A 22,406-nucleotide genomic window follows, 5' to 3' on the forward strand; every position below is an offset into this window, starting at 1 on the left:
TTTTGACTTTAGAAATAAGTTTTATGATAGCTTATTTTTAAAATTGAAAAGGTTAAGAAAATAATAAAAATTCACTAAATACAATGCTCGTGAAAAGAACCAACTACGCACTGCTAACTCCGTTTCATAAAAACCAAACCTAACATGAAATGTGCAACATCCTAGTACTATAAACCTGCTCAGGTTGCCACCGGGAAGCGGAGGCGGGCACAACCATCTTCCATCCTGGCGAGGACGATGAACTTGAGATGCACAGCGGTGAACTCCGGCGCTCAGCCGCGGGAGCACCCTGTTGTCGGAGGAAGAGGTCACTGCACTCGGTGAGATCCAGCGTGAGGAGGGTCTTTGACGGCTCGGGGCCAAGGGAGAGGCGGAACTCATTGTAGGACGACGGCTTTGTCGGTGGAGGTGACTGCTCCTCGACGTGCCGTGCCACTGGGTGGGAGACCACGTCATACTTCCTCTGCTAGTCATCCCGTTGCCTTCGTGACCCAGCGGCGGCGAGGCCGCCTTCGCGGAGCGGACGAACGCGCTGCGGAGGGAGAACAAGTCATTGCTCGGCGGATATGGATGGCGAGGTTGAAAGGAGAAGAAGCAAGAAAGGTGAAAAAAGAGAGAAAAATAGAAGGAAAAAATAAACGAAAGGCGGGACCCATTGTAATTTTTTTAAAAAAAAATTAACTGGCACTCGTTGATACGTGGGTCCCATGGATTTTCGTGCCACGTCAATGCTATGTATGTACCACGGTAGCCAGCCGAAATCGTCATCCAAACCACATTGGTTGTACTGGTTTTGGAAGTTAATGAATGTGTGATATCTGGTATTGCAGTTAGGGACTTAGGATGGATTTCAAACTCAGTGACAAATTAAGGGACCTAATATAAACTTATTGCAATTGGTAAAGGCTTAGATTGCACCGTGGCCACGTAGAGAACCCATTTAAGTTCGATTGAGCTGTATTTGAAATGGGCTATCAGGCCTTTTTTTTTTCCGAAGGACGTTCAGCCCCTTACTATTACTGACAACTATAGTTGTATATACCAGTGTATATCTTATATACTTTCTCCGTACTATATATATTGTCATATTGTAGGTTTGTTTTTACCATTTCCCCATGAAAAGGCATACTACGCAGCATTCTTTTCATTGGAAACTAACATGGAGTTTAAATAAACTAATTAATATCTGTCTTTTAAAGTACGATGACATCAAATAGGGACATGCGTGAGATATAGTTTGAAAGCTAGATAATTAAAAATCCTTATATATCAAACTTTTCTAATATCACCGGAACGCTTGGAAAACATGATTATATATCATTTTGTTGATTTTTTTTCATATTCTACCTATACTAGAAAAAAATATCCGTGCGTTGCAATAGGTGAAGGCTATTTTAATATTATTATTGTTATATGGTTTAGTTAAGATGAAATTTACTGTGTTAAATTTGCTTGGATATATATTTTGTTAAAAATCATGAGCTGCAATTAGGAGTCCGATCGTCTCAAATTAGCATGCGAGTTTTTAAAGAGATTTTTTATACGATTCCTTCTGTATTTTTAAAAGCGAATGAACATAAAAACTGACTTAAATACGGATTTGTATTTCTAAAAGCGAACGAATTTAAAAACCGACCCATACACGGTTGACGTACCAAAGTACCGGCAAAAACTTCTTCCATATATATATATATATATATATATATACTAGAAAAATGCCCATGCGTTGCAACGGGTGAGGGTACTATTTTAATCTTATTATTGTTATACGATTTAATTAAGGTAAAAATCACTCTGTGAATTTGCAAAGTAGTATAAGTAGAAGAGAAGATTACAGACGAGAAGTCCCTTTTTTAAGGAGTTGGACGTTTTTTCTTCTTCTTTTTTTTTCTCCGCCGGGGGGTCGGACTTTTTTTTCGATAGAAGTTTTTTTCTTTTTTTTTTTTTGTTTTTCGCTCTTTTTCTTTCCACGGGAGGAGTCAGACTTCTTTAGAAGTCGGACGTTTTTTTTTTAACAATAGAAGTTTTTTTCTCTTTTTTTTTCTCGCTTTTTTTCCATCGGACGACGGAAACTTTTTTTTATTTTAAAGTAGTAGTAGATAAGATATGTATTTTAAATATAGAATTTTTTGGGGTTAGCTTATTGCCCGATGACTATACGTAGGGTCAGAAAAAGTAATATTCATATGCTATAAAATAATATAAATGCTTTTAATTTCACTAGTCACTGACATGAGTATTTATTTACAAATTCATCAATCATGTGAGTCTTTCGAAACAATAATGATTATTCAGATAGGCCGGCATCACAATTTTATGAAGATTAACACTATATAGTGATGGCTTTACAATGCATATGCTGTAGCGACCATGTATTCTTTTGTGTGGTGCTACCGTAGTTATAGTGATACCGTACTATTAGAGCTATGCATTTCTTTTTTTTCGTTGTCTTCATGTTTTTTAAAGACATGATAAATATGCTACAGAACGATGGGTAGAATATGATAAATTAATTCGAACAGATACGATGTTTATGGTAGCGGATGGTTAAAGATGCTCTACCGAAATTTAATAAACATAAATACTGTGCACTAGATAAAGACTGCTCTATATATATCCACTGTCTTACTTCTATGTGTGTTGGATGTGCCAAGCCAAACTGCCAAACACAAATAAGAAAATCCATAATATAAAGAAAGAAAAGGGAAAGAAAAAGGAAAACAGAAAAAAAAACGAAAAGCAGCTAAGCGAGCCAGCGACAGAAAGGGGAGAGGCAGGGCAGCGCCTCCGAGTCCCAAAACCCTAGCCATTTCTGGTTCCCTACCTCGCGCCTCAGGAATCTTCCAGAAGCTTCTAGACCCCGCGCGGATCCTCCCTCCCGGTAAGCTCACTCCACCGGATCTCCTCGAGCCGCGAGCTCCCCTAGCGAGATTTGACGCGGTTTCGGGCGGCGGCTCCAGGCTTGGGCTCGACTTTGGGGGAATCGCAACGCTGGCGGCGGTGGGCAGGTGATGGCGGATCCGCCTCGGGGTGGGGGATCTAGATTTCGGAGCTCGAGAGCGAAGGTGGAGTCGGACGAGTGGGTCGTGCGGTTGAAGCTAGGGTTTTGCAGGGCGAGGAGGGAGGGGAGGAGGGAAGGATGCTGACCATCCTGCGGGTGCACCTCCCGTCGGAGATCCCTATCGTGGGCTGCGAGATCACGCCCTACGTGCTCCTGCGGCGCCCCGATGGCGGCATCTCCACCGAAGATGTGCATGAGGCCATCCCTCTGGATGGGCACTTTATGCGGTATAAATGGTGAGTTAGCTCACATCTGAACCTTCAAATGATTCAAATTTCCTAGTCTTGTAGAAATGTTTACTTAATTGAAGTTGCAAATGACTATAGATTCGTTTTATGAAATAATAGCGATTAGCCGATTACAAGTTTTTAGATTACAGTGCAGAATGTTAGAAAAAATACAGAACTAAAAGACATTTTGCATTCTAGCTAGTAGATAATAGATAGATGTGTATATAGACTGCGAAATGCTAGTTTGCATCCTTGGGACACTCAATGAGAAGTATCGCCATTCGCTCATTTGTATGGCAGATGAATTATGTTATGCATGGCGTCATCAGTAATTTAATACGTTTGGCGTTTTGTATTATGTGTAGTGATATGCCCCTGATAACCCCAACACTAGCTGGTATGAAGTATAACTAGATGACTGGTAGATGGACAACGGGTAAACATTTTAGGGAACTGATTTTTTGTTGTGCCGTGTCGACATTATGTCATTCAGGATTAATTGAAACTTTCTGGGTTTCAAATAATGTGTTTTTTTGCTAATGTATCCACGGTCAGGGTTTTACTTGCATCATTTCTTGATTGTGGCAATAAACGAGCATCCTTAAGAGCACAGTCAAAGTTCTGTCGAAAAATTCGCGGTAAAAAATTCATAGAGCTCTGTCAACGTTGTCGGTTATTAAAAACGGAAGGTTTGTCAGTGCCTACAGTGAAATTCCTCTTGTTTTATAGTATATCTTGAATAGTCTATTATAATTGCCTTATTGCTATTATTGGGAGCTTTGTTTTGGTTATCATTTGGTGACACTTAGGAAATGATTAAATGCCTTTATAAATTATTCAATCAGCCTTTTTTGAATTGTGGATTCTACATATGTAGCCACAACCCTGCAACATGGAGTATTGCTATTCCCTCAGCTAAACTAATCTTTGAACTTTTTACATAAATAACATGTGTGACCACTGATTTTACTTCCTTATAAAGGTACCGCATACAAAGTGATCGAAGAGTCGCTGTCTGCAATGTTCATCCAACAGAACAGGCAACAATACAGTGCTTGGGGTGTTTGAAGTCAAAAATACCAGTTGCTAAGAGCTACCATTGTTCTGCTAAGTGCTTCTCAGATGCCTGGCAACACCACAGGGTGTTGCATGAACGTGCTTTGAGCGCTTTAAATGAAAATGGCAACGAAGAGGAGGAGTTATTTGGCCGATTTGGTAGTGGCAATGCAGGGATTATAAATGCCAGTTTATCTGGCTCAACATCAAATATTGGACAGAGCTCAAGTGTTAATAATGGACCTACACCTGTGTATCCCACTGGAACTGAAAAGAATTCTGGTGAAACTTGGTTTGAAGTGGGACGTTCACGGACGTATACGCCAACTGCTGATGATATTGGGCATGCCCTAAGATTCGAATGTGTAGCAGTGGATTCAGAAACAAGGTCGAGTGTGGGAGCTCCAACTTCAATCATGACATCTCGTGTAATTCCTGCTCCAACACCCACTCCGCGTCGTCTGATACCAGTGAATTCGGCTGATGTAATGGGACACTTTGATCTAGACAGCCGAAATTCTTCTTTTGGGACATTCACAGTGTTGTCTTACAATATTCTTGCTGATACATATGCAACAAGTGATACATACAGCTATTGCCCAACTTGGGCACTTTCATGGCCTTACAGAAGACAAAATTTGCTGCGTGAAATAATTGGTTACCATGCGGATATCATCTGCCTTCAGGAGGTATGCCATTTTAATTGTTATCCTTTTTTTATAGAAAATATTTGAAAGATCTGAATGTTGCATATCTACCACTTCCGACTTACATATGTAAAGTGCGCGAAATATGTTTGATATGCTTAACAAACTTTGGTGTCATTTTCAGTCATTTTTCAATAGAACACCCTTATAATTTGTTTATCCTACATTCCTACTAAACCTTGCTTTGCTCATGATACTGTCCTCAAGTCTTTCTTGTGTTGTGTCCTGCTTCATTAGTTCCACATTAGCTAGATCACTATTATTGGTTGCTCTCTTGATTTTTCAGGATCAAAATAATCAAGTTTCAAGAATTCTATTATGAATTAAACATTACTACTTTCAGGTACAAAGTAACCACTTTGAAGAATTCTTTGCACCGGAGCTTGACAAACATGGATATCAGGCACTGTTCAAGAAAAGGACAACTGAGGTATGCCTTTTATTTTGTGGTTGGATAAACAACTTGGCATACTATTTTGTTTGACTTCGTAATTATTGCTTGATGCGTTGTTTGTGCATCAATTATGTAATAGGTGTACACTGGCAATCTCCAATCAATTGATGGATGTGCTACTTTCTTTCGAAGGGACAAATTTTCACATGTCAAAAAATACGAGGTATCTCAATGGCAGGGTTTTTGTTATAGTCTTCAATTTTCTTCATACCATTCGTATAATATTTTCTGAACTTCAATGTAGGTTGAGTTTAATAAGGCTGCACAGTCTTTAACTGATGCAATTATTCCAGCTGCTCAAAGAAAAGTGGCTTTAACTCGATTGATTAAGGTATGCCCCAAATTTAAAAACAAGAAATATGTCTTACGACCTGTGCTGTCAATTGTTATATTAATGTGCTAATTCTTCTTCTTGACTGTGCAGGATAACATTGCGTTGATTGCAGTTTTAGAAGCTAAGTTTGGTAGCCATGGGGCTGATAACCCTAGCAAAAGACAGCTCCTTTGTGTGGTAAGATATTCTGAGTCTATATTTGCAAATGTAATTGTTGTACTCTTTCTGAATCAACAGAAGAACATCCATTTCAGTGAGATCTCACTTATTAAACTATACATCTAGATGAAGGATGTTTCTTCATGGATTTTCTGTAAGGTTTTGTTCACGAACATGTAGCATCAGACGATTCTGTCATGAGTAAGGACTCAGGAAAAATATAATAGAATGCCATACACCAGTTACCAAAGTTTTTTACCCATAGTTGTAGCATGTAGGATGCTTATGATGTGAGAGAACAAGATGCATGCTTTACATGTCCATTGTATCCATGGTATTCATCAATTTATTGTTGGATCCCTCTTTTCTTTTTGGGTCATTTTGATTATTCGATTATCGGAGGGGTTTCCGCACCTTTTATGATATACTGAGTTGTTTACCTGCATTAAGTAGACTGTATCAAGTATATTTGCAGTGATCTTACTTCATGCTTAGTTCTCTTGTAATAGCATTTTTGGTGCCATGGGGATCTCATTTGTTTCTTAACCTGTTTGTTTTTCAGGCAAATACGCATATCAATGTTCACCAAGACCTCAAAGATGTCAAGCTATGGCAGGTCAGATCATAACTCTGTTTGCAGAATTTTACAGTATTTCTAATTTTCATGAATTGACAATTGTAATCTTCTATGAAATTCTTTCAGGTTAACACCCTCCTAAAAGGTTTAGAAAAAATAGCTGTCAGTGCGGACATTCCAATGCTGGTCTGTGGAGATTTCAATGCAACCCCTGGAAGGTTTGTTCATCTACTGAAGGATTTGGATTTATTCTCCTTATGTCCTACTATGTGAAGATTCTAAATGGCAAATGCGCACTGTAACGTTGCAGTACTCCACATGGGCTTCTTGCAATGGGGAAAGTTGATCTGATGCATCCAGATCTAGCAATAGATCCTCTTGGAATTTTGCGACCAGCAAGCAAGTTGACACACCAGCTTCCTCTGGTATAGTGAACCCAACGCAGCTCTCTTAATCTACTTTATATTTTTTAGTTATGGCTCTGAACAAAGGATTTGCTTGTTTTACAGGTGAGTGCGTACTCTTCATTTGCAAGGATGGTTGGTGCTGGTTATGATTTGGAGCACCAGAGGAGGAGAATGGACCCTGCAACAAATGAACCACTTTTCACAAATTGCACGAGGGATTTCACTGGGACCATTGATTACATATTTTACACAGGTTTGTGGTGAAACTTTGTTGAAATGCTGCCTGTGGTGTGTTCTGGAATATGCAAATATTGCTAGATTTACCTTTGCATTGTATTTTCCATTTCAGCGGATTCGTTATCAGTGGAATCGTTGCTGGAACTTCTGGATGAGGATAGCTTACGGAAAGACACTGCGCTTCCTTCACCTGAATGGTCATCAGATCATATAGCACTCTTAGCAGAATTTCGGTGCAAGCCTAGAGTTAGACGATGATACCCTAGGTATGAGCAAAGTACTAAAATCATTGATTAGTTATACCATTGATTTGGTTGGAATTACCCATGTTCTTTAGATAATAGAACGCCCCATCAATATTCCTTGAATGGTAATGCCGTTCACCAAAATCAATAGATGCTTGTACCTCAACTTTAATAAACCAAATGCAGGAATTCTTAGTTTCAAGTACACATGACATATGTCCCCATATCTCACTTTGCATGAATTGTTTTGCCTCCTGGAGCTTGTGAGTTGTTAGTAGTTGAAAATCTACAGTCTGACAGCTGGGGCACTCATGATGACCATTTAGTGCAGAATTATGCTGTTGCTATAGGTCCTGACAAAGCATTTTGTCTGCAGGTACATCCATGTTCACTAGGAGGTGCTCTAGCGGCGTGATTACCAACATACACAAGGGAACATACCCTCAGGGGAAGTAAGATTAACAATCTTAAGGAAGGGAGGATTGTTATGTTCATTACTCTTTTCATTTCTGCCCTGATTTTTTTAGTGGCTCTAGCTGGATTGCGACTTTCTATAGGTGAAATATCCACGCAAAGAGAAATATTTAATAGCATCATTGTTAGTTTTTTTCAATTTCAGTCTGTCTACAATTTTTCCTTACCATGGAATCTAGTTCTTACAAGCTGGAAATGATCCCTTCCATAATCCATTGTGTACGTCTCACTTTTTTTTTTTTGGCTGACATGTAAATCTGTCACGTGGGTCGGTGCTAGTTTTCGGAAATGTTAATTGTTGTTTAAGAGCCATAGTTGCCAACTGAAGTACAGTTATCTTGAAGGAAATGAAATTACGGGTTTGGTTTGTTGCAAAAATTCTGAGGGCAATGCTGCTTCATGTATGTATATTTATTTGTGTTCGCTACTTAATGAAACCCAGGTTGTCCTTTTGATAGTGTTTATCAACAATCTACCTATTTGTTGTTTCTCATTCTCACAAGGTAAGAACACTCCCAAAACAGTTGCCAGGAACCTCCTAAAGATTATTGCTGGGGCCGATCTGAAGAAAACAGGATGCTCATACTTTGTGTAAGAGAAATTCAGCTATCAATGGATCCTGACATTTTGGATGTCAAGAGTGTTTCACTGTTCCTATTTAGTGGAAGCACCCCGAATGTTTTTACACTACTACCACCCGAATTGATATGCTTGCATTTACTTTGGTTGCCAGCAGCTTCATGACAAACTCTACTGTAGCATGTTTAATATCCTGCCGATAGGCAGATTGATTGCTCCTGCCATCCCTGGTACGCAGAAGTTAAAGATTGCACTACATGGCTTGCTACTGGTCTTTTACTAGCCACACTAGAGGCTTGGATCCCATTCATCTTGAGCTGTTCCGGTGCAATGATGGCCGTGTTTTCACGTGAAAATTAGAAGTTTGGTTGAAATTGGAACAATGTGACGGAAAAGTTGAAAGTTTATGTGTGTAGGAAAGTTTTGATGTGATGAAAAAGTTGGAAGTTTGAAGAAATATTTTGGAACTAAACACGGCGGATGATTCATGAACTCAGCTGCTGTTGCCACTTTGCTACGCGACCCTACAACCGTCTGCCACCTGGTTCTACGCTGCACGTCGCTCTTGAGAAATTGCTCTTTACATCCAGGATGAAGACTGCGAGAGGAGGAAAGGAAGGCGCCAGAAAACTGTTTTGGGTTTCTGCACAGCACTAATGTACTGGCCTATGGTACTCTGGGCCATTCTACCCTGCTTCAGTCCCTCCGTACTAGAATAACTTAGAGGCTGTGTTCGAGGGAGAGTGGATTGGGAAGATACGTCAAACGAGTTGAGTCATTAGCGCATGATTAATTGAGTATTAACTAATTTAAACTTCAAAAATAGATTAATATGATTTTTTAAAACAACTTTTCTATATAATTTTTTTTTTGCAAAAACCGCACCGTTTAGTAGTTTGAAAAGCGTGCGCACGGAAAACGAGTGACAATCTCCCCTATCTCCAACGAACGAACGCAGCCTTAGAAGTTATTTAGGAGAGTTTTTTAAGCTTTTGTCAAAATAAGAAGCTCCCCAAACAAAATATTATCGTTCAAGTTTCCATAAAAAACTAAAAGCTAAAAGTTGAGAAATCAAACTTTTGTAGATTCGTAAAAGCCGGCTACCAACCAATTGCTTCTTATAATCTTAAACTCTCCCAAACAACCTCTTAACGATAGGACCTAGTACAATGAATCTAGATAAGCTCTTGTTCTGATTGGTTGTATTAGGATGTCCTATCTTAGATTTAGATATTTTAGGACAGATGGATTACGTTACTACTGCTCTTTAGTTTTGTAGAGAAATAACAATAGTTTGAAAAGGAACAACTTTGGATCATAGCTAGAAATAGCTATTATCTTTGTCGGATTTTTTTTCATGTACACCCTCCGGTCTAAAATATAAGGAGTTTTTGTTGGATGAGGTCCTTATATTTTAGGAGAAAGGGAGTTGTAGATATGCAACATCTCTTATTATGGAGATAGTATATTTTAGGACGTTAATACTATCTCGGAATGGGACGATTTTCTTTGCAAGATCCAGCAACAACAATAACTGAATAAGGGTGTGTTTAGTTTACGCTAAAATTGGAAGTTCGGTTGAAATTGAAACGATGTGATGGAAAAATTGGTAGTTTGTTTGTAGGAAATTTTTAATGTGATGGAAAAGTTAAAAGTTTGAAGAAAAAGTTTGGAAGTAAACTTGGCCTAACCTCCGTTACTTTCCTGGCTGTATCACTGTGTCAGGCTTGAAGGCATTTGGCAGAATGGCAGGTAATCCACATGGAGAGACGAAGGCGATCCACCACCATTGTTCATCAGGCCGGCCGCACCGCGCGACAGTGCCTCCTCTGCTGTTGCATGAATGCCGGAGTTATTGGCTGTTGCTGCTGTGCAGCGCTGCACCCATCTCCCCAACCACGCAACTCATCAAAACGACCAACGCGACCGCATCAAATCCCCCACCTTGAATTGCATCCTCCTCCCACACCGTCTTCGCGGCGTTGTGAACTGGGCGCCTTCGCCGTGAACAGTTCCACGTCGCCAAGTTATAAGAAAACCCATGAGCTCGGTAAGTCACAGCTCAACCAAACAGTTTCAACTAAAATATAAACGATATTGGGTATAATGTTCTCGTAAAATAAATTAGTAAGATGAAGCTAGATTTAGGTTGCTCCATCACTTCACTGTAGAGTCCTTACGTTTTTTTTTGAGAAAATCCATAAAATGCCATCGACAAGCACCTTGATCCTAGAAATGCCATTGACAAACGCAACTTCCTGAAAATGCCATCGTACAAGCCTATTTCTCCCAGAAATGCCATCACACCGTTAGTCCACACCGTTAGAACAAAACATTTTACAAGAATGACTAAATTGCCCTCACTCCAAATAATACTATCCCAATCCACCGGTAAAAAAAAAACTACCGCTAATGCTTGATGCGTTACATGGCCGGCCTGCCTCGAAGGCGCCGGCCTGACACGCGGCTAGCCAGAGGAAGTGGGAGGCTCACGTCAGCGGCGGCGAATGACTCGTCGTCGCTGTGGTTGGAGTCGGAGTCGGCGCTTCGCTCGCCGTCGCTGGAGGAAGAGGAGGAGAGGCGGGCGAGCCCCGCGGCGGTCATGCTCCAGACGCGGGCGCCGCAGTAGGGGCAGCGGACGTGCGGCTCGAGCGGGCCATGGTGGATGACGAGGAACGCGCGCGTCCGCGACGGCATGAACCCGCGGTACGCGCCCACGATGTCGTCGTACACTGCGCCAGCGACGGCCAGTGGCGGAGCTAGCGGCATCGTTGAGCCCGGGCGAGTAATAGCGTTTTTCGGTGATCGACTAATTTTGATAGGTGTTGACAGCTATTCGTAGTGAAGACGACATCGACGGAGCACGGGCGGCCGCCCGACCTGTCCGGGAGGTGGATCCGCCACTGGCGACGGCCACCGCGTGCTCGCAAAGTGGCCCGGCACGGCGGCGGCCGCGCGGCAGCAGAAGAAGAGCAGCTTCGCCATCACCGGCCAACCTCCCCCAATGAGTCGATGCCTGGGACCGTCGTGCGGATGCCTGCTGCCGAGGCGCCGTCGCCTGGGACCACCGTGCCTGCGGCCGACGCGCCGCCGCCTGGGACCACCGCGCCGCCGCATGCCACCTCCTCGCCGCCCGTCGCGTCAACGCCTGGGACCACCGCGCGGACGCCTGCTGCCGACGCGCCGCCGCCTGGGACCGACGCTCCGCTGCCTTCCACCTCCTCGCCGCCCGTCACGTCGACGCCTGGGACCGCTGCCACAGGCGCCGCCTGGGACCACCGCGCCGCCGCCTGGGAGCCCCGCGCCACCGCCTGCCACCTCCTCGCCGCCCGTCGCGTCGACGCCTGGAACTGATGTGCCACCGCCTGGGAGCGTCGCCTTGCCGCTGTCGCCCATCGGGAGCTGGCGATTGAAGTGGAGGGGAGGAATAGTGGCCGGCGATGGGATGGAAGAGAAGGGGATTTATCCTTTGTTGAGGAGGGTAATTTGGTCATTTTGACAAAATTAACGGTGTCTAACAGAGTGAAAGTGACGGCGATGGCATTTTTGGGACAAAATGGCTCGTACGATGGCATTTGCTGGAAGTCGCGTTCGTCGATGGCATTTCTTGGATTAGGGTGTTTGTCAATGGCATTTCATGGATTTTCTCTTTTTTTTTAGCGTGACGTTTCGGCCGTTTTGCTATGTAATTCTGGGCAGGGTCTGGCTGTGGCCCGTGGGCCGTGGCTGGCAGCGCGACACCGCCACGGAAAACCGGGGACGCCACGGTGGGACGGGGGCGGTGCACCGGTCGACCGCCGAACAGTGCGCGTCCTCCGCTCCACTGCACGTAAGCCCGTGCGATGCGAGCACGACACGCCCCCACACCCCCCACCCCCTCCCCCGACCCCCAGTGCATCTGTGCATGGCACGTCCACAGTTGCACACTGCACCACCACCCGCCCTCGCCCGTTATAACTCCCCTTCACCAACCCACCCAACCCCTCACTCTCTCAACTCAACTCACCACTGCTTCGAGTTGGGGATGGCGATGGTGGCGATGGTGGTGGCGGCGATGGCGGTGGCGGCGGTGGCGAGGGGGGACATGAGCGCGGACAGGACGGAGTGCGCGGACCAGCTGGTGGGGCTGGCGCCGTGCCTGCAGTACGTGCAGGGGGAGGCGAAGGCGCCGGCGCCGGACTGCTGCGGGGGGCTCCGGCAGGTGCTCGGGAAGAGCCCCAAGTGCCTGTGCGTCCTCGTCAAGGACAAGGACGACCCAAACCTCGGCATCAAGATCAACGCCACCCTCGCCCTCGCCCTCCCCTCCGCCTGCGGCGCCACCCACGCCAACGTCTCCCACTGCCCCCGTACGCCCATCTTACTCTTACACACCTCTCTCACCTCGCCGCCGCCTCGGACGCTCTCGCTTTGTTTTCTTTTGCTTTCTTGCGGTCCGTGACCACGCCATCTCGTTGTCGACGTTTCTGTCCAGCGTCCACCGTCGACACGGGCAAGAACTTATACGGTACAATATACTGCTAGTATATACTGTAAATATATATATATATATATATATATATATATATATATATATATATATATATATATATATATATATATATATATATATATATATATATATATATATATATATATATATATATATATATATATATATATATATATATATATATATATATATATATATATATATATATATATATATATGATCTAACGGTGTAGATTAATTTGATTTTTTAGTTAATTAGATTGTAGTATAAAATTTGAAAGGGTAATTTTGTCTTTTCTTCGTTATTTTATTATCAAATTGTGCTATCATGCTCCGTCATCGGATGGCGCTTGGAATGCTTATCCCCTAGTGCACGATAAGATCCAGGACCGGGCACTCCCAAATAGGTCAAATCTGAACCAAAAATTATTAAAATGTTATTTTATTTTCTATCAAATTCCTAACATACCCTTCTATATACTACCAGTATATAGTATATACTGGTATAGTATATTGTACCGTAAAAGTACTTTTCTTAATGTTTTTTGTGTGATTTTTTCGACTTTCAAGTTTCAGTTCAACTGAAGCTGCAAATAATTGAAAGTCGAACTCCTCCACATTCTCCCGCATTATTCAAACATGCCACAATAATGCTCTGCAACAATGATTTTTCTTTTTTTACATGATCCGCATGAATTATTGTGGCATGTTGCAGAGCTCCTTCACATTCCTCCGAACTCGAAAGACGCCGCCATCTTCAGCCCCGGTGGCGACAAGGGCTCCCCTGCTGCTCCAGGTGAGTGAGCCTTACTTAATCTGTTGTTCCCTCCAGTGTCTATGTCTTGTCTCCACTGTTAATTTCTCTGCAGATCATGTAGTTCTACAAATTACTGACCATGATCCGTACTACATAGTGGAATTTACGGCAGTGACTAATGTATGAGTGAGTAGTTTTGTCATGTGGACATGAGAAGTTTGATATCGCCGAAAGGTGTGCACTGCGGTCGTGTGGTAATGTGACCCACCAAACACAGCGCGCTAGTGCTTTGACATCATCACGGTCTGAGACAGAAACAACCAGGAGTTTCTTGGTAATCATAGTTCATAAACTGTTTTTGTAGAGTTGAGAATCAACCGAAGCTGAGACTAAAGTTAAACTGATGGTCTGAAACTATGAAATGTTTCAAGAACAATTCGATTTCACTGAGAAAAATAGTATAGTTCATCTTTGCTTCAGCTGTTAACGATTCTGCTGCTTAATTTATCGGCATTGCTCATCGTCATTGCATACAAACTACGTCTCTGATCTGATGATCAACGCTGATTATTTGTCACTTTCTCCATGCAGCGAAGGACAACTCGACGACGACGACCGACTCGCGCGCTGTGCAGGCGGCCAACGGGGGCAGCCGCTCGTCGGCGGCGACCGCCGGCGCCGCGCTGACGGCGTTGCTGGCCGGCTACTTCCTCCTGCTCCTGCCGGAATTCTCAGCTCCGTCGTCCTTCTAGATCACTGTCTGCATCATCTCGTGCGTCCTCTGCAGCTACCGATCGAAACCAAGAACACGGGATTGGATGGAGCCAGATCAATTAGTGGGCGATTATATTGGACAATGCCTGGTGAAAAACTGAGACTCAGAGAGTGTGATGCATCCGTGCATATGTTGTAGTATGTGACAGATAGTAATTCGTTGGCGTTTGCAGTGTACTGTACTGCACTGTTTGTTCTTTTCCTGCTATGTTCTGGATTCTGGACGATGTGTTTTGCTACTCCTACTAGCTTTTCTATAGTACATCTGGTTACTAATGCTGATCACGATTGATATTTGTTGCTGCCAGAGTAGCAGTAAGGTGAGCCGTTTGATTGATCTGTTCCAGCTTTTCTTTCTGGTTGTTTTTGTACTTTTGAATCATGAATTTGTGATGCTCGCCTCACGAGTGACGGTTCCATGAAATTCAGCGATGTTATGTATTCTCAAATGTCTCGATAAGATACTTCTTATATTGTCTTGAATTTGCTCTCCAACTTCAGCGATGGTACCCAAAACTAGCGCAGAAACCTTAGATCACACATTTGTGGTGATTTTTATTGCAGCCACCTTCATGTTGCCACGAAAAAGAAGCAAGGATATTGAGAAAAAAAGGGGGTCCAAGAGGTTCGGAGAATTACACTCCGACCTCCCACATTTCACCTTTGCATTGTACCGTATCGAATTTGAGTGATGGTACCCAAAACTAGTGCAGAAACGTTAGATCACACATTTGTGGTGATTTTTATTGCAGCTACCTTCATGTTGCCAAGAAAAAGAAGCAAGGATATTGAGAAAAAGGAAGGGGTCAGGGGGTTCGGAGAATTAAACTCCAAACCCCACCTGTGTGTTTGGTCCATGTCGTGGAGGATGTCGTTTCAAATCCACGGTCTTACACGCGATTTGCACCCGCTCATCGAGTCGTCGTCGGCGGCGAGAGAGGAATTTCGTCCTTGGAGGCAATAATAAGTAATTACTAAAGTATCTTGATGAAATGAATCGATCCTGGGCAGCAGAACATCGGTTCATTCGATCGCCACACTTCAAGTATGCGATGAAGCCGATGAGTGTGCATTTCAATGGACAACGACACCTGCAGTACGGCTGCTGCATCTCAGATGTCTCGAACTCTCGATACAAAACTTCACGTCGGCTTGAACTTTTTGCGAGGTTATTTCGTCTTGAATTTGCTCTCGAATTTGAGTGATCATACCCAAAATCAATGCTGAAACCGTAGGTGTACACTGATGATGATTTCTATTGCATCTACCTTCATTGTTGCCATGAAAAAGAAGCGAGAATATTGAGAAAACAAGGGTTTCGGATAATTGAAATCCGACCTCCACCTCCACGAATCCTACGCAGGCTTTTCAAGGCCCATTAAGAAATGATGCGGCCTATTCAAGGCCCATTAACACGGCCCAGTAACAATAAGAAGTCCGTCTCGGCGACAGACTAGTCTTTCGTCGACCGCCGCTCTGATATAAAGGAGACACGAAGGCCCAGCGCTTCCTCCTCCTCCCAACGCCGCCGCCGCCGCCGCCGCCATCGTCTTGCGCCCTCGTCGGCCGCCGCCCACGCGAGGAAACGAGGTGCGTCCCTTCGCCCGATCTCGATCTCGATCTCTACGCGCGTTTCTTCCTTGACGACGTACTGGGTGTTATCTTGTATGCTTCATGGCGGAATTGCCACTACCTTGCCGCTTGTGATTTAGGGTGCCCTAGTACTCTTGCTCGTACTCCGTGGCCGTTATGCGTTTGTTCCGTGATGCCGTGTTGAAATTGGGATTGGGAATTGATGGTATCGGCAAGTCCCGAAGGGCCGAATTTTCTCTGCCATGAATTATTTATATTTCTGTTTCGATACTTAGACTATGTCACTGAGGATGATTTTAGGGTTCTTGTTAAATTAGAAGTTCAGAACAAATTAAGATGACCAGTGTCGCTAATGTGCGACAACCGTAGATGATCAGTTTTACCCTGTACTTAATTAATTAGTAGTCTGAATCTGAATGTCTGAAACAGCTGAAAGAACAGTTTTGTCATGTTCCCTGATTAGTTTGATTGCTGCTACAATAGTAAAGTCTGGATTACTAGAGAACCGGATTTCTGCACTTTAAAAGTTAAAATACACTGCTGAAATTATTAGTTTAGTGCATGGTTCTTGCTATCCCCATAGAGATGATCATTGGGGGATGGACAGAATTTTTGTACTTCAGAACTGTTTAAAGTGAAGTTAGTGCCTAGTTATCCAGATTTGTGCAAGAACTAGCATGCGATTTAATTGCATGTTGTGTACATTTACTCATGTTTTCCTTATTGCGATTGCTCTGGAACCTCAAATCTGTTCTAGTATTATATTAGTTTTTTTTTGCCGGGTCCGCGAAGTTATATTTAGTTCCAATGTGCCTAGTTTGCATGATTAGGTCACTGTAATTGAAGCATGAGTCTTGTTTGCTCAACAACAGTTTCAACCAACCATTCGCGGTAGCATCTACTCCACTCACATTGATAACCAATATGCTGTTTGTTCGTGCAGCATGGACACCCAGGTGAAGCTGGCTGTTGTGGTGAAGGTGATGGGGCGTACCGGCTCCAGGGGTCAGGTGACCCAGGTGAGAGTCAAGTTCTTGGATGACCAGAACCGTCTCATCATGAGGAACGTCAAGGGCCCGGTTCGAGAGGGCGACATCCTCACCTTGCTCGAGTCCGAGAGGGAGGCCAGGAGGCTTCGCTGAACCTTCTTGCACGAATTCAGACATGTCTGTCGTACTGTGGTTGTCTGATTGTCTTTGAGCTCTAGACCTGATGACAATCTCGCATTTTTTGTTTTATATAACTGAGCTGAATTTCACTTGATGCAATGTGACATGGTTGTGCTCGATAATATTAGCTGAATTGATGCATGGATTGGTTATTGGCTCGAATTTTATACTGTCTGAAACTCTGAATACGCCCACAAAGTAAGGACTTTTAGGCTGCACCGTGCTGCAGCAGCGAGGTGGGAGTCCCGGCGGCGGCGTAGAGCGGCGCCGGCGACGGGAGCGGCGCGCAGGGGCTCTGCCGGGGGGTCGCCGTCGACCCGAGCCTCAGTGGCCCGGCGCCGCCGCGCGGAGTCAGGCTGATCTGCTCCATCACCCGGAACTGGAGCTCCGGCGGGTAGTCGCGGACGCAGCCGATCCGCGGCCCGGCGCCGGTGGTCCACCGGAGCGACAGCTGCTTCCCGAGCTGGTACGAGTTCATGGTCATCCTGGAGTTGAGCCGGCGGAGGATCTTCTCCTGCGGCACCACCACCGCCTCCTCCGCCTCCTCGCCGCCGCGGAACAGGTTCACCTTGCAGAAGTCCAGGCGGTCGCCGAACGACCCGGCGTCCTGCTCCGCCACGCCCTTGGCCAGCCGGCTCTTGTCCAGCGTCAGCCTCGGCGGCCGCTTGCGCTGCAGGCGGTTGCCGGAGGATGACCTCTTCATCACCGGCGTGGCTGGCTCACCGCCGGTGGTGGAGGGTGGCGCGGCTTGCGCGGCCACGGTGGTAGTGCCATTGTCGTCGGCCGTGGCGTCTTCTTCCTTCTCAGGCTTTCCTGGCTCGGTTGGCTCGAGCTGGGAGCGGCCACTCCTGGACCTGAGACACTCGTCCTCTTCGTCTTCTGATGGGCTCAACTGTAGCAAAACCAACAAACCCAATTATATGTTCTGATGTCAGAATATATATCAAGGCTAGGAAATCTTAAACTGATCTTTTGAAAGGAAATCTTAAACACTTAAAACTAATTGGCTCATAAGAAGTCTTTCTTTTGTTGGCATGTAAAAAATACCCTTCTCTAAAACAGAATGTAAGAAGATAGAATTTACCGTTGTCTACTCACCTTGATATTGGCAAGATCTACGTTTCTCTTCTTCAGATACATCATGAATTCGCGGAAGTTTGCCTCCGTAGGACGGTAGTGCCCGCTATGTGGCCAGACAGCCTGAGAAAGGTGGATAACTGAATCAGAAAAGGTGTCTTTGCTGCTGTGCAGACCAAGAAATAAAACCACATAATCTGCAGTTCCATGCACCTTTAGGATTCCATTATCTACAACTAGTCTCCCGGCAGCAGATGTGGCTCCACCAGCAAGGAAGCTGGAGTGCTGGAATGTGCCCTTGCTCTTCTGCAAGAATGTATCCATTTCATCAGTGATAGGTGACGTTTCACTATTATGGTTCATGTACTGAATATGTACTATTGACAAGTGACAAATGCCAATATTCACTAACTGCTTAATGCTCAAAAAAGGTACCGTGCCAATGTATAGAACTCTTGTTGTGCTCAACACGAAGATCCATTTCGAATTCTTGGGGCCCTCAGAAGTGTCGACAATCTTGCGGCTCATCTTGTACAGCAGTTTCTTGTTCTCAATTACTACCTCATAGAACTCCCTCTCTTTCTGCACAAAGTAGTAATCTCTGTTCAGAGTGCAACCTTCTCCACTTTAAGATTTCAGAATGATTGGTTCGCAGGAACAGCAACTTACAGGGCCAAGATACCTGATGCATTGCTGCAACAGCTTCCATCTAGGGCAGTGGTCCTCCATACTTACGTCTTTTCCTTCACCCACATCCAACCTATCATAATCGTAAGTTCAGAAATCACCAATTTGTTTGTTCATCTGGTTCACAAACACTCTAGAGTTTCACGCTTTCGCATGAATTTTACCAGTAGAAGAAAGGTTGTTTGCTTTCGCAGTGAAGCCAATGTTGGTAGTAGTAATGGAGGTTGTGACCATACCGATGCCGAGGGTCAATCTGTCCAAAAGTCATCAATGAACTTCTGGTTAGTGAAGTGCTATCATAAAATTATGTTTGGATACAATGTTTTGAGAGTTCTGAAACATACAGCTTCGAGCCAGTGCTGCAAAGCGAGCTTCTGAGCCTTTTCATCCTTCGACAGACCTTTACCTACCTAACATAAGAACAAAAAAGCACAAACAGTACTCTTATCAGTATTCGGTAACACTATTATAGTATGCCTGTAGTGCATAGAACAAACAGAACTGCACCATTTCAGTTTATCAGTTTGAATGATTCAGAATACTTGAACATAATGCCAGAAATATATGTCAATGACAGCACCAGCAATGCCAACAGTTTTGTATACAAAGAACACTGCTATGAGCAATTCTCTATTTTTTAAGATCAGAAGGTTCAGGTTAGCCAAAAGAATGTGTAAACACATGACTATACCTTCGCAGCTTTCGTTCTAGCCCGAGACCACCTTGAGAGGGCAGATTCTGGCTTCTCCTCCTCAAAAAAGGATACTGAATTGTGCTTGAGCAGTGCGAAATCTATCAGTTTCCACCTGATTCAGCATCACAAAATTCAGGCAAAGTTATCACAATGAGAAATACACCGCATCAAATATGACAATGCATGAATAGCTTATGAATCCAACATACCAGCGTTGTTCAACAAGAACAGCGCAATCAGCAAGTTGCCGCCTAGTCCTGAAGCTCTTGTATACCTTCTGCACTCTTACTGCTGCGGCCTGGTGCTTCGGGCTGATCATCCCAACCACTGGAGAATGTGGTGGCAAGTATTCCATTGACCCATATCTTGGTAGGATAGTGCGTTTATGGGTGCAACTCTTCTCCTTGCCGGGTTTAGGACTCATCAAGGATACTGTAGTTTCAACATGAAATGGATCACCCTCACTTTTTTTGAAGTTAAAGGATTCTTTTATGATAGGCCTTTGGGAACTCAGGGAGTCGAGTAATGCCGGTGGTGACTCAAAGGTCTCAATGGTGCTGAGATTGTCAGAGCTGAGAGACCGAACAAACATCTGGTCTGTGTCCTCTTCCGTAGGCAGGTAGTCATCTGGCGGGTATGAGATTGACAGGCCCATTTCCTGACTGAAAAAATGCAATAACGTGACAGTTTTTTTTGTTTGCTTTCCGCCCTATAGTTTCTTCTGATAAGCCTTACTTCTGTCGCTCTGGAGCTCTGCACCAATGCATACTTTATAGATGAGCCAAGACCTGTTTTACATTGGAAAATCAAGGGAGACCAAATGTAGGCCGACTGAGTTGACAGGGTCATTTTAACAACACATTTGATGTCTTCCTTCCTTTGTTTTATATCTTATCAAGGGAGATCAAAATACATTATGTGAAATGGGCTCTATGAAATATGTTCTTATCCTTCATATAAAAATGATCCATCTCATTTCTTGTTTCTTAAATCACCTAGTTTCAATAATAAACGATATAGATAAAAAAATCCAAGAAGATCACGGAGAGTCATTTCTGTAAACAAGATTCAAAATCAAAGAACATCAGCCATACCTACCTAGCTCAAAGGGTACAGCACCATCCACCCAACAGAACCTCCTGATGAGAGGTCTGCGAGGAAGAAAGCTAAAAGGAATCTGAAAATTTGCATGACGAATGAGAGCAAATGTAGGGGAACCAGGCATAAATGGAGAGTAGGTAATGACCATGGAAGAGGGCAGATGAACACGGGGATGGGTTTGTTGCTGTCTTCACCCTATAAATAACAATGCACGGTCTGAGGTGATTGAATGCTCCGAGGGAAAAGAAAAGGAGAAAGAAAAGGGAGGTAGCTTATGATATATTTGGAGTGGTTAAAAATACACAACACATGTTCTTTTAATCGTTTTTGAACAAACATGGAATGGATAATTAGGTATAACTAGAACCCAAATTGCAGAGCTGCAGACATCAAAGAGATCTAAAATCTGATGGCATAATTTGTTGCTAGATTTTTTTTTCAAATTTCTTGTTATCGATTCGTCATGTAAGGAAATTTTACTCAAGAATCAATGACAAGACAACACGGCTACTCTGCCAAGTGCCAAGCTACTTGACCAAAGCAATCAGATGGGAACTAGCTCTAGCTGCGTGTGTATAGAAATGAGAGATTTGTTACCATCTGGGAGACGAAGCGCCGCCGCTGCTGATGTCCCCGACTCCCGAACACAGCAACGCCGGGCTCAACGATGTTAATCATCTAGGCGAACATGGCGGCCTCGCCGCCGGAAGCCGGAGAGCCATTTCTCCAGCCGCTTCCCCACTCCTCGACGCGAAGGAACACGAGCACCGATAAGGCATGGAGGCGTACCGGCCACGCCACACACCGCCGCCGTCTCCTTCCCCCTCGGGCCTCGGCCGCGCCACCCCGCCGGCGGCCGGCCGCCGCCGAGCGCTTGAGCCCGAGGAAAGAGACGAGTCCAAGGCCTGATGTGTTGGGCCTCGTCAATCTAGTAGGCCGACAACTGGTCGTGTTGTTGGGCCATCATCCATTCCATGCCAATATGGGCCTCCAATCCTTTTGTAGGGGAGTATGGGCCTTCAATCGTGGCAGTTTAGGCCCATTGAATGTAGACATATTGGGCTGGGCCTGCTAACTGCGGCTAACCGATGGGCCTGCCTTCTCTCGGCGGCCGCCTCGCCGCGTCGCTGCTCACCGCCGGCCGGACCTGCCGTGCCTCACCGCCTTTTCCCCGCAGGAAAGTTTCGTGTACAGAAGTACAGGGCACGGGAAAGCCATGGTCGCCACGGCGTTCGGCGTGGTAACTGCAGTAGTGCGGTTGCAAGACGGCGTGGCCATTGGCGGGCCAGTGCGCCGCCGCCACCTCCCCGGAAGTCTGGCCTTACTAGCCTTTTCTCTCCTGGGTACTTCTCGACGCGGAGCAAGGCAGCCACCGCAAAGGTTTACTCCGGCGGCCACCGAGTTGTCCTCTTGAGCAATCTCTTGGGTCTGCAACCTGCTCGACGAAATGCCTCCGCCGCGTTTCATTGCTCTGTCAGGAATCACCAAAGCTGCGTTTTTTCAATCCGTTGCCACCAACATAAAGCCACCAGAATCGCATCGAAC

At 44.6% G+C, this 22,406-nt stretch overlaps 5 protein-coding genes across 11 annotated transcripts; 3 read left to right on the top strand and 2 right to left on the bottom strand.

Annotated features, from left to right (window-relative positions):
• Positions 1 to 2,722: 2,722 nt before the first annotated feature.
• LOC4331740 (carbon catabolite repressor protein 4 homolog 1) lies at positions 2,723 to 8,319 on the top strand. Its single transcript, XM_015777296.3, has 13 exons — positions 2,723 to 2,881; positions 2,961 to 3,297; positions 4,274 to 5,036; positions 5,398 to 5,484; positions 5,588 to 5,671; positions 5,753 to 5,839; positions 5,933 to 6,019; positions 6,564 to 6,617; positions 6,705 to 6,796; positions 6,889 to 7,003; positions 7,088 to 7,238; positions 7,335 to 7,488; positions 7,844 to 8,319. The coding sequence occupies exons 2-12, from the start codon at positions 3,140 to 3,142 to the stop codon at positions 7,478 to 7,480; spliced, it is 1,824 nt and encodes a 607-aa protein (XP_015632782.1). The 5' UTR covers positions 2,723 to 2,881; positions 2,961 to 3,139; the 3' UTR covers positions 7,481 to 7,488; positions 7,844 to 8,319.
• Positions 8,320 to 10,944: 2,625 nt separating this feature from the next.
• On the bottom strand, positions 10,945 to 11,637 carry LOC112938181 (EID1-like F-box protein 3). Its single transcript, XM_066309078.1, has 3 exons — positions 11,438 to 11,637; positions 11,343 to 11,400; positions 10,945 to 11,268 (listed from the first exon to the last, which is right to left on the bottom strand). Exons 1-3 carry the CDS (start codon positions 11,635 to 11,637, stop codon positions 10,945 to 10,947), a joined length of 582 nt encoding a protein of 193 aa, XP_066165175.1.
• Positions 11,638 to 12,340: 703 nt separating this feature from the next.
• LOC4331741 (non-specific lipid transfer protein GPI-anchored 14) lies at positions 12,341 to 14,825 on the top strand. The gene is made up of 3 exons (XM_015773936.3): positions 12,341 to 12,866; positions 13,725 to 13,805; positions 14,358 to 14,825. Exons 1-3 carry the CDS (start codon positions 12,425 to 12,427, stop codon positions 14,516 to 14,518), a joined length of 684 nt encoding a protein of 227 aa, XP_015629422.2. The 5' UTR covers positions 12,341 to 12,424; the 3' UTR covers positions 14,519 to 14,825.
• Positions 14,826 to 16,003: 1,178 nt separating this feature from the next.
• Positions 16,004 to 17,443, top strand: LOC4331742 (small ribosomal subunit protein eS28). The gene is made up of 2 exons (XM_015777009.2): positions 16,004 to 16,130; positions 17,077 to 17,443. The coding sequence occupies exon 2, from the start codon at positions 17,078 to 17,080 to the stop codon at positions 17,273 to 17,275; it is 198 nt and encodes a 65-aa protein (XP_015632495.1). The 5' UTR covers positions 16,004 to 16,130; position 17,077; the 3' UTR covers positions 17,276 to 17,443.
• LOC4331743 (IQ domain-containing protein IQM2) lies at positions 17,109 to 21,761 on the bottom strand. 7 transcript variants are annotated; one of them, XM_066308439.1, is made up of 11 exons: positions 21,459 to 21,761; positions 21,007 to 21,056; positions 19,970 to 20,513; positions 19,758 to 19,872; positions 19,411 to 19,476; positions 19,231 to 19,319; positions 19,049 to 19,139; positions 18,815 to 18,961; positions 18,593 to 18,685; positions 18,401 to 18,502; positions 17,109 to 18,194 (listed from the first exon to the last, which is right to left on the bottom strand). In XM_066308439.1, the coding sequence occupies exons 3-11, from the start codon at positions 20,413 to 20,415 to the stop codon at positions 17,511 to 17,513; spliced, it is 1,833 nt and encodes a 610-aa protein (XP_066164536.1). In that variant the 5' UTR covers positions 20,416 to 20,513; positions 21,007 to 21,056; positions 21,459 to 21,761; the 3' UTR covers positions 17,109 to 17,510. The 7 variants fall into 7 exon arrangements, with proteins under 7 accessions (XP_066164536.1, XP_066164535.1, XP_015632493.1 ...); XM_066308438.1 differs by having other exon boundaries at positions 19,303 to 19,319; positions 20,859 to 21,056; XM_015777007.3 differs by having other exon boundaries at positions 20,859 to 21,056.
• Positions 21,762 to 22,406: the final 645 nt, after the last annotated feature.

This window comes from Oryza sativa, chromosome 3 (assembly GCF_034140825.1).
Source record: "Oryza sativa Japonica Group chromosome 3, ASM3414082v1".
Classification (NCBI taxonomy): domain Eukaryota; kingdom Viridiplantae; phylum Streptophyta; class Magnoliopsida; order Poales; family Poaceae; genus Oryza; species Oryza sativa.

Excerpts from the sequence above, each read along its gene's own strand:
- LOC4331740 (XM_015777296.3), top strand. The coding sequence starts at position 3,140 with ATGCTGACCATCCTGCGGGTGCACCTCCCGTCGGAGATCCCTATCGTG. Across the intron at positions 3,298-4,273 it reads CACTTTATGCGGTATAAATG|GTACCGCATACAAAGTGATC; the intron begins GTGAGTTAGCTC and ends TTCCTTATAAAG. Across the intron at positions 7,239-7,334 it reads TGATTACATATTTTACACAG|CGGATTCGTTATCAGTGGAA; the intron begins GTTTGTGGTGAA and ends TTTCCATTTCAG.
- LOC4331742 (XM_015777009.2), top strand. The coding sequence starts at position 17,078 with ATGGACACCCAGGTGAAGCTGGCTGTTGTGGTGAAGGTGATGGGGCGT.
- LOC112938181 (XM_066309078.1), bottom strand. The coding sequence starts at position 11,637 with ATGCGGCGGCGCGGTGGTCCCAGGCGGCGGCGCGTCGGCCGCAGGCAC. Across the intron at positions 11,401-11,437 it reads GGCCACTTTGCGAGCACGCG|GTCGGGCGGCCGCCCGTGCT; the intron begins GTGGCCGTCGCC and ends CCTCCCGGACAG. Across the intron at positions 11,269-11,342 it reads CTACGAATAGCTGTCAACAC|GCCGTCGCTGGCGCAGTGTA; the intron begins CTATCAAAATTA and ends GCTCCGCCACTG.
- LOC4331741 (XM_015773936.3), top strand. The coding sequence starts at position 12,425 with ATGGCACGTCCACAGTTGCACACTGCACCACCACCCGCCCTCGCCCGT. Across the intron at positions 12,867-13,724 it reads CAACGTCTCCCACTGCCCCC|AGCTCCTTCACATTCCTCCG; the intron begins GTACGCCCATCT and ends GGCATGTTGCAG. Across the intron at positions 13,806-14,357 it reads GGGCTCCCCTGCTGCTCCAG|CGAAGGACAACTCGACGACG; the intron begins GTGAGTGAGCCT and ends TTCTCCATGCAG.
- LOC4331743 (XM_066308436.1), bottom strand. The coding sequence starts at position 20,415 with ATGGGCCTGTCAATCTCATACCCGCCAGATGACTACCTGCCTACGGAA. Across the intron at positions 19,477-19,757 it reads CTAGAACGAAAGCTGCGAAG|GTAGGTAAAGGTCTGTCGAA; the intron begins GTATAGTCATGT and ends TTCTTATGTTAG. Across the intron at positions 18,503-18,592 it reads TAGATAATGGAATCCTAAAG|GCTGTCTGGCCACATAGCGG; the intron begins GTGCATGGAACT and ends CACCTTTCTCAG.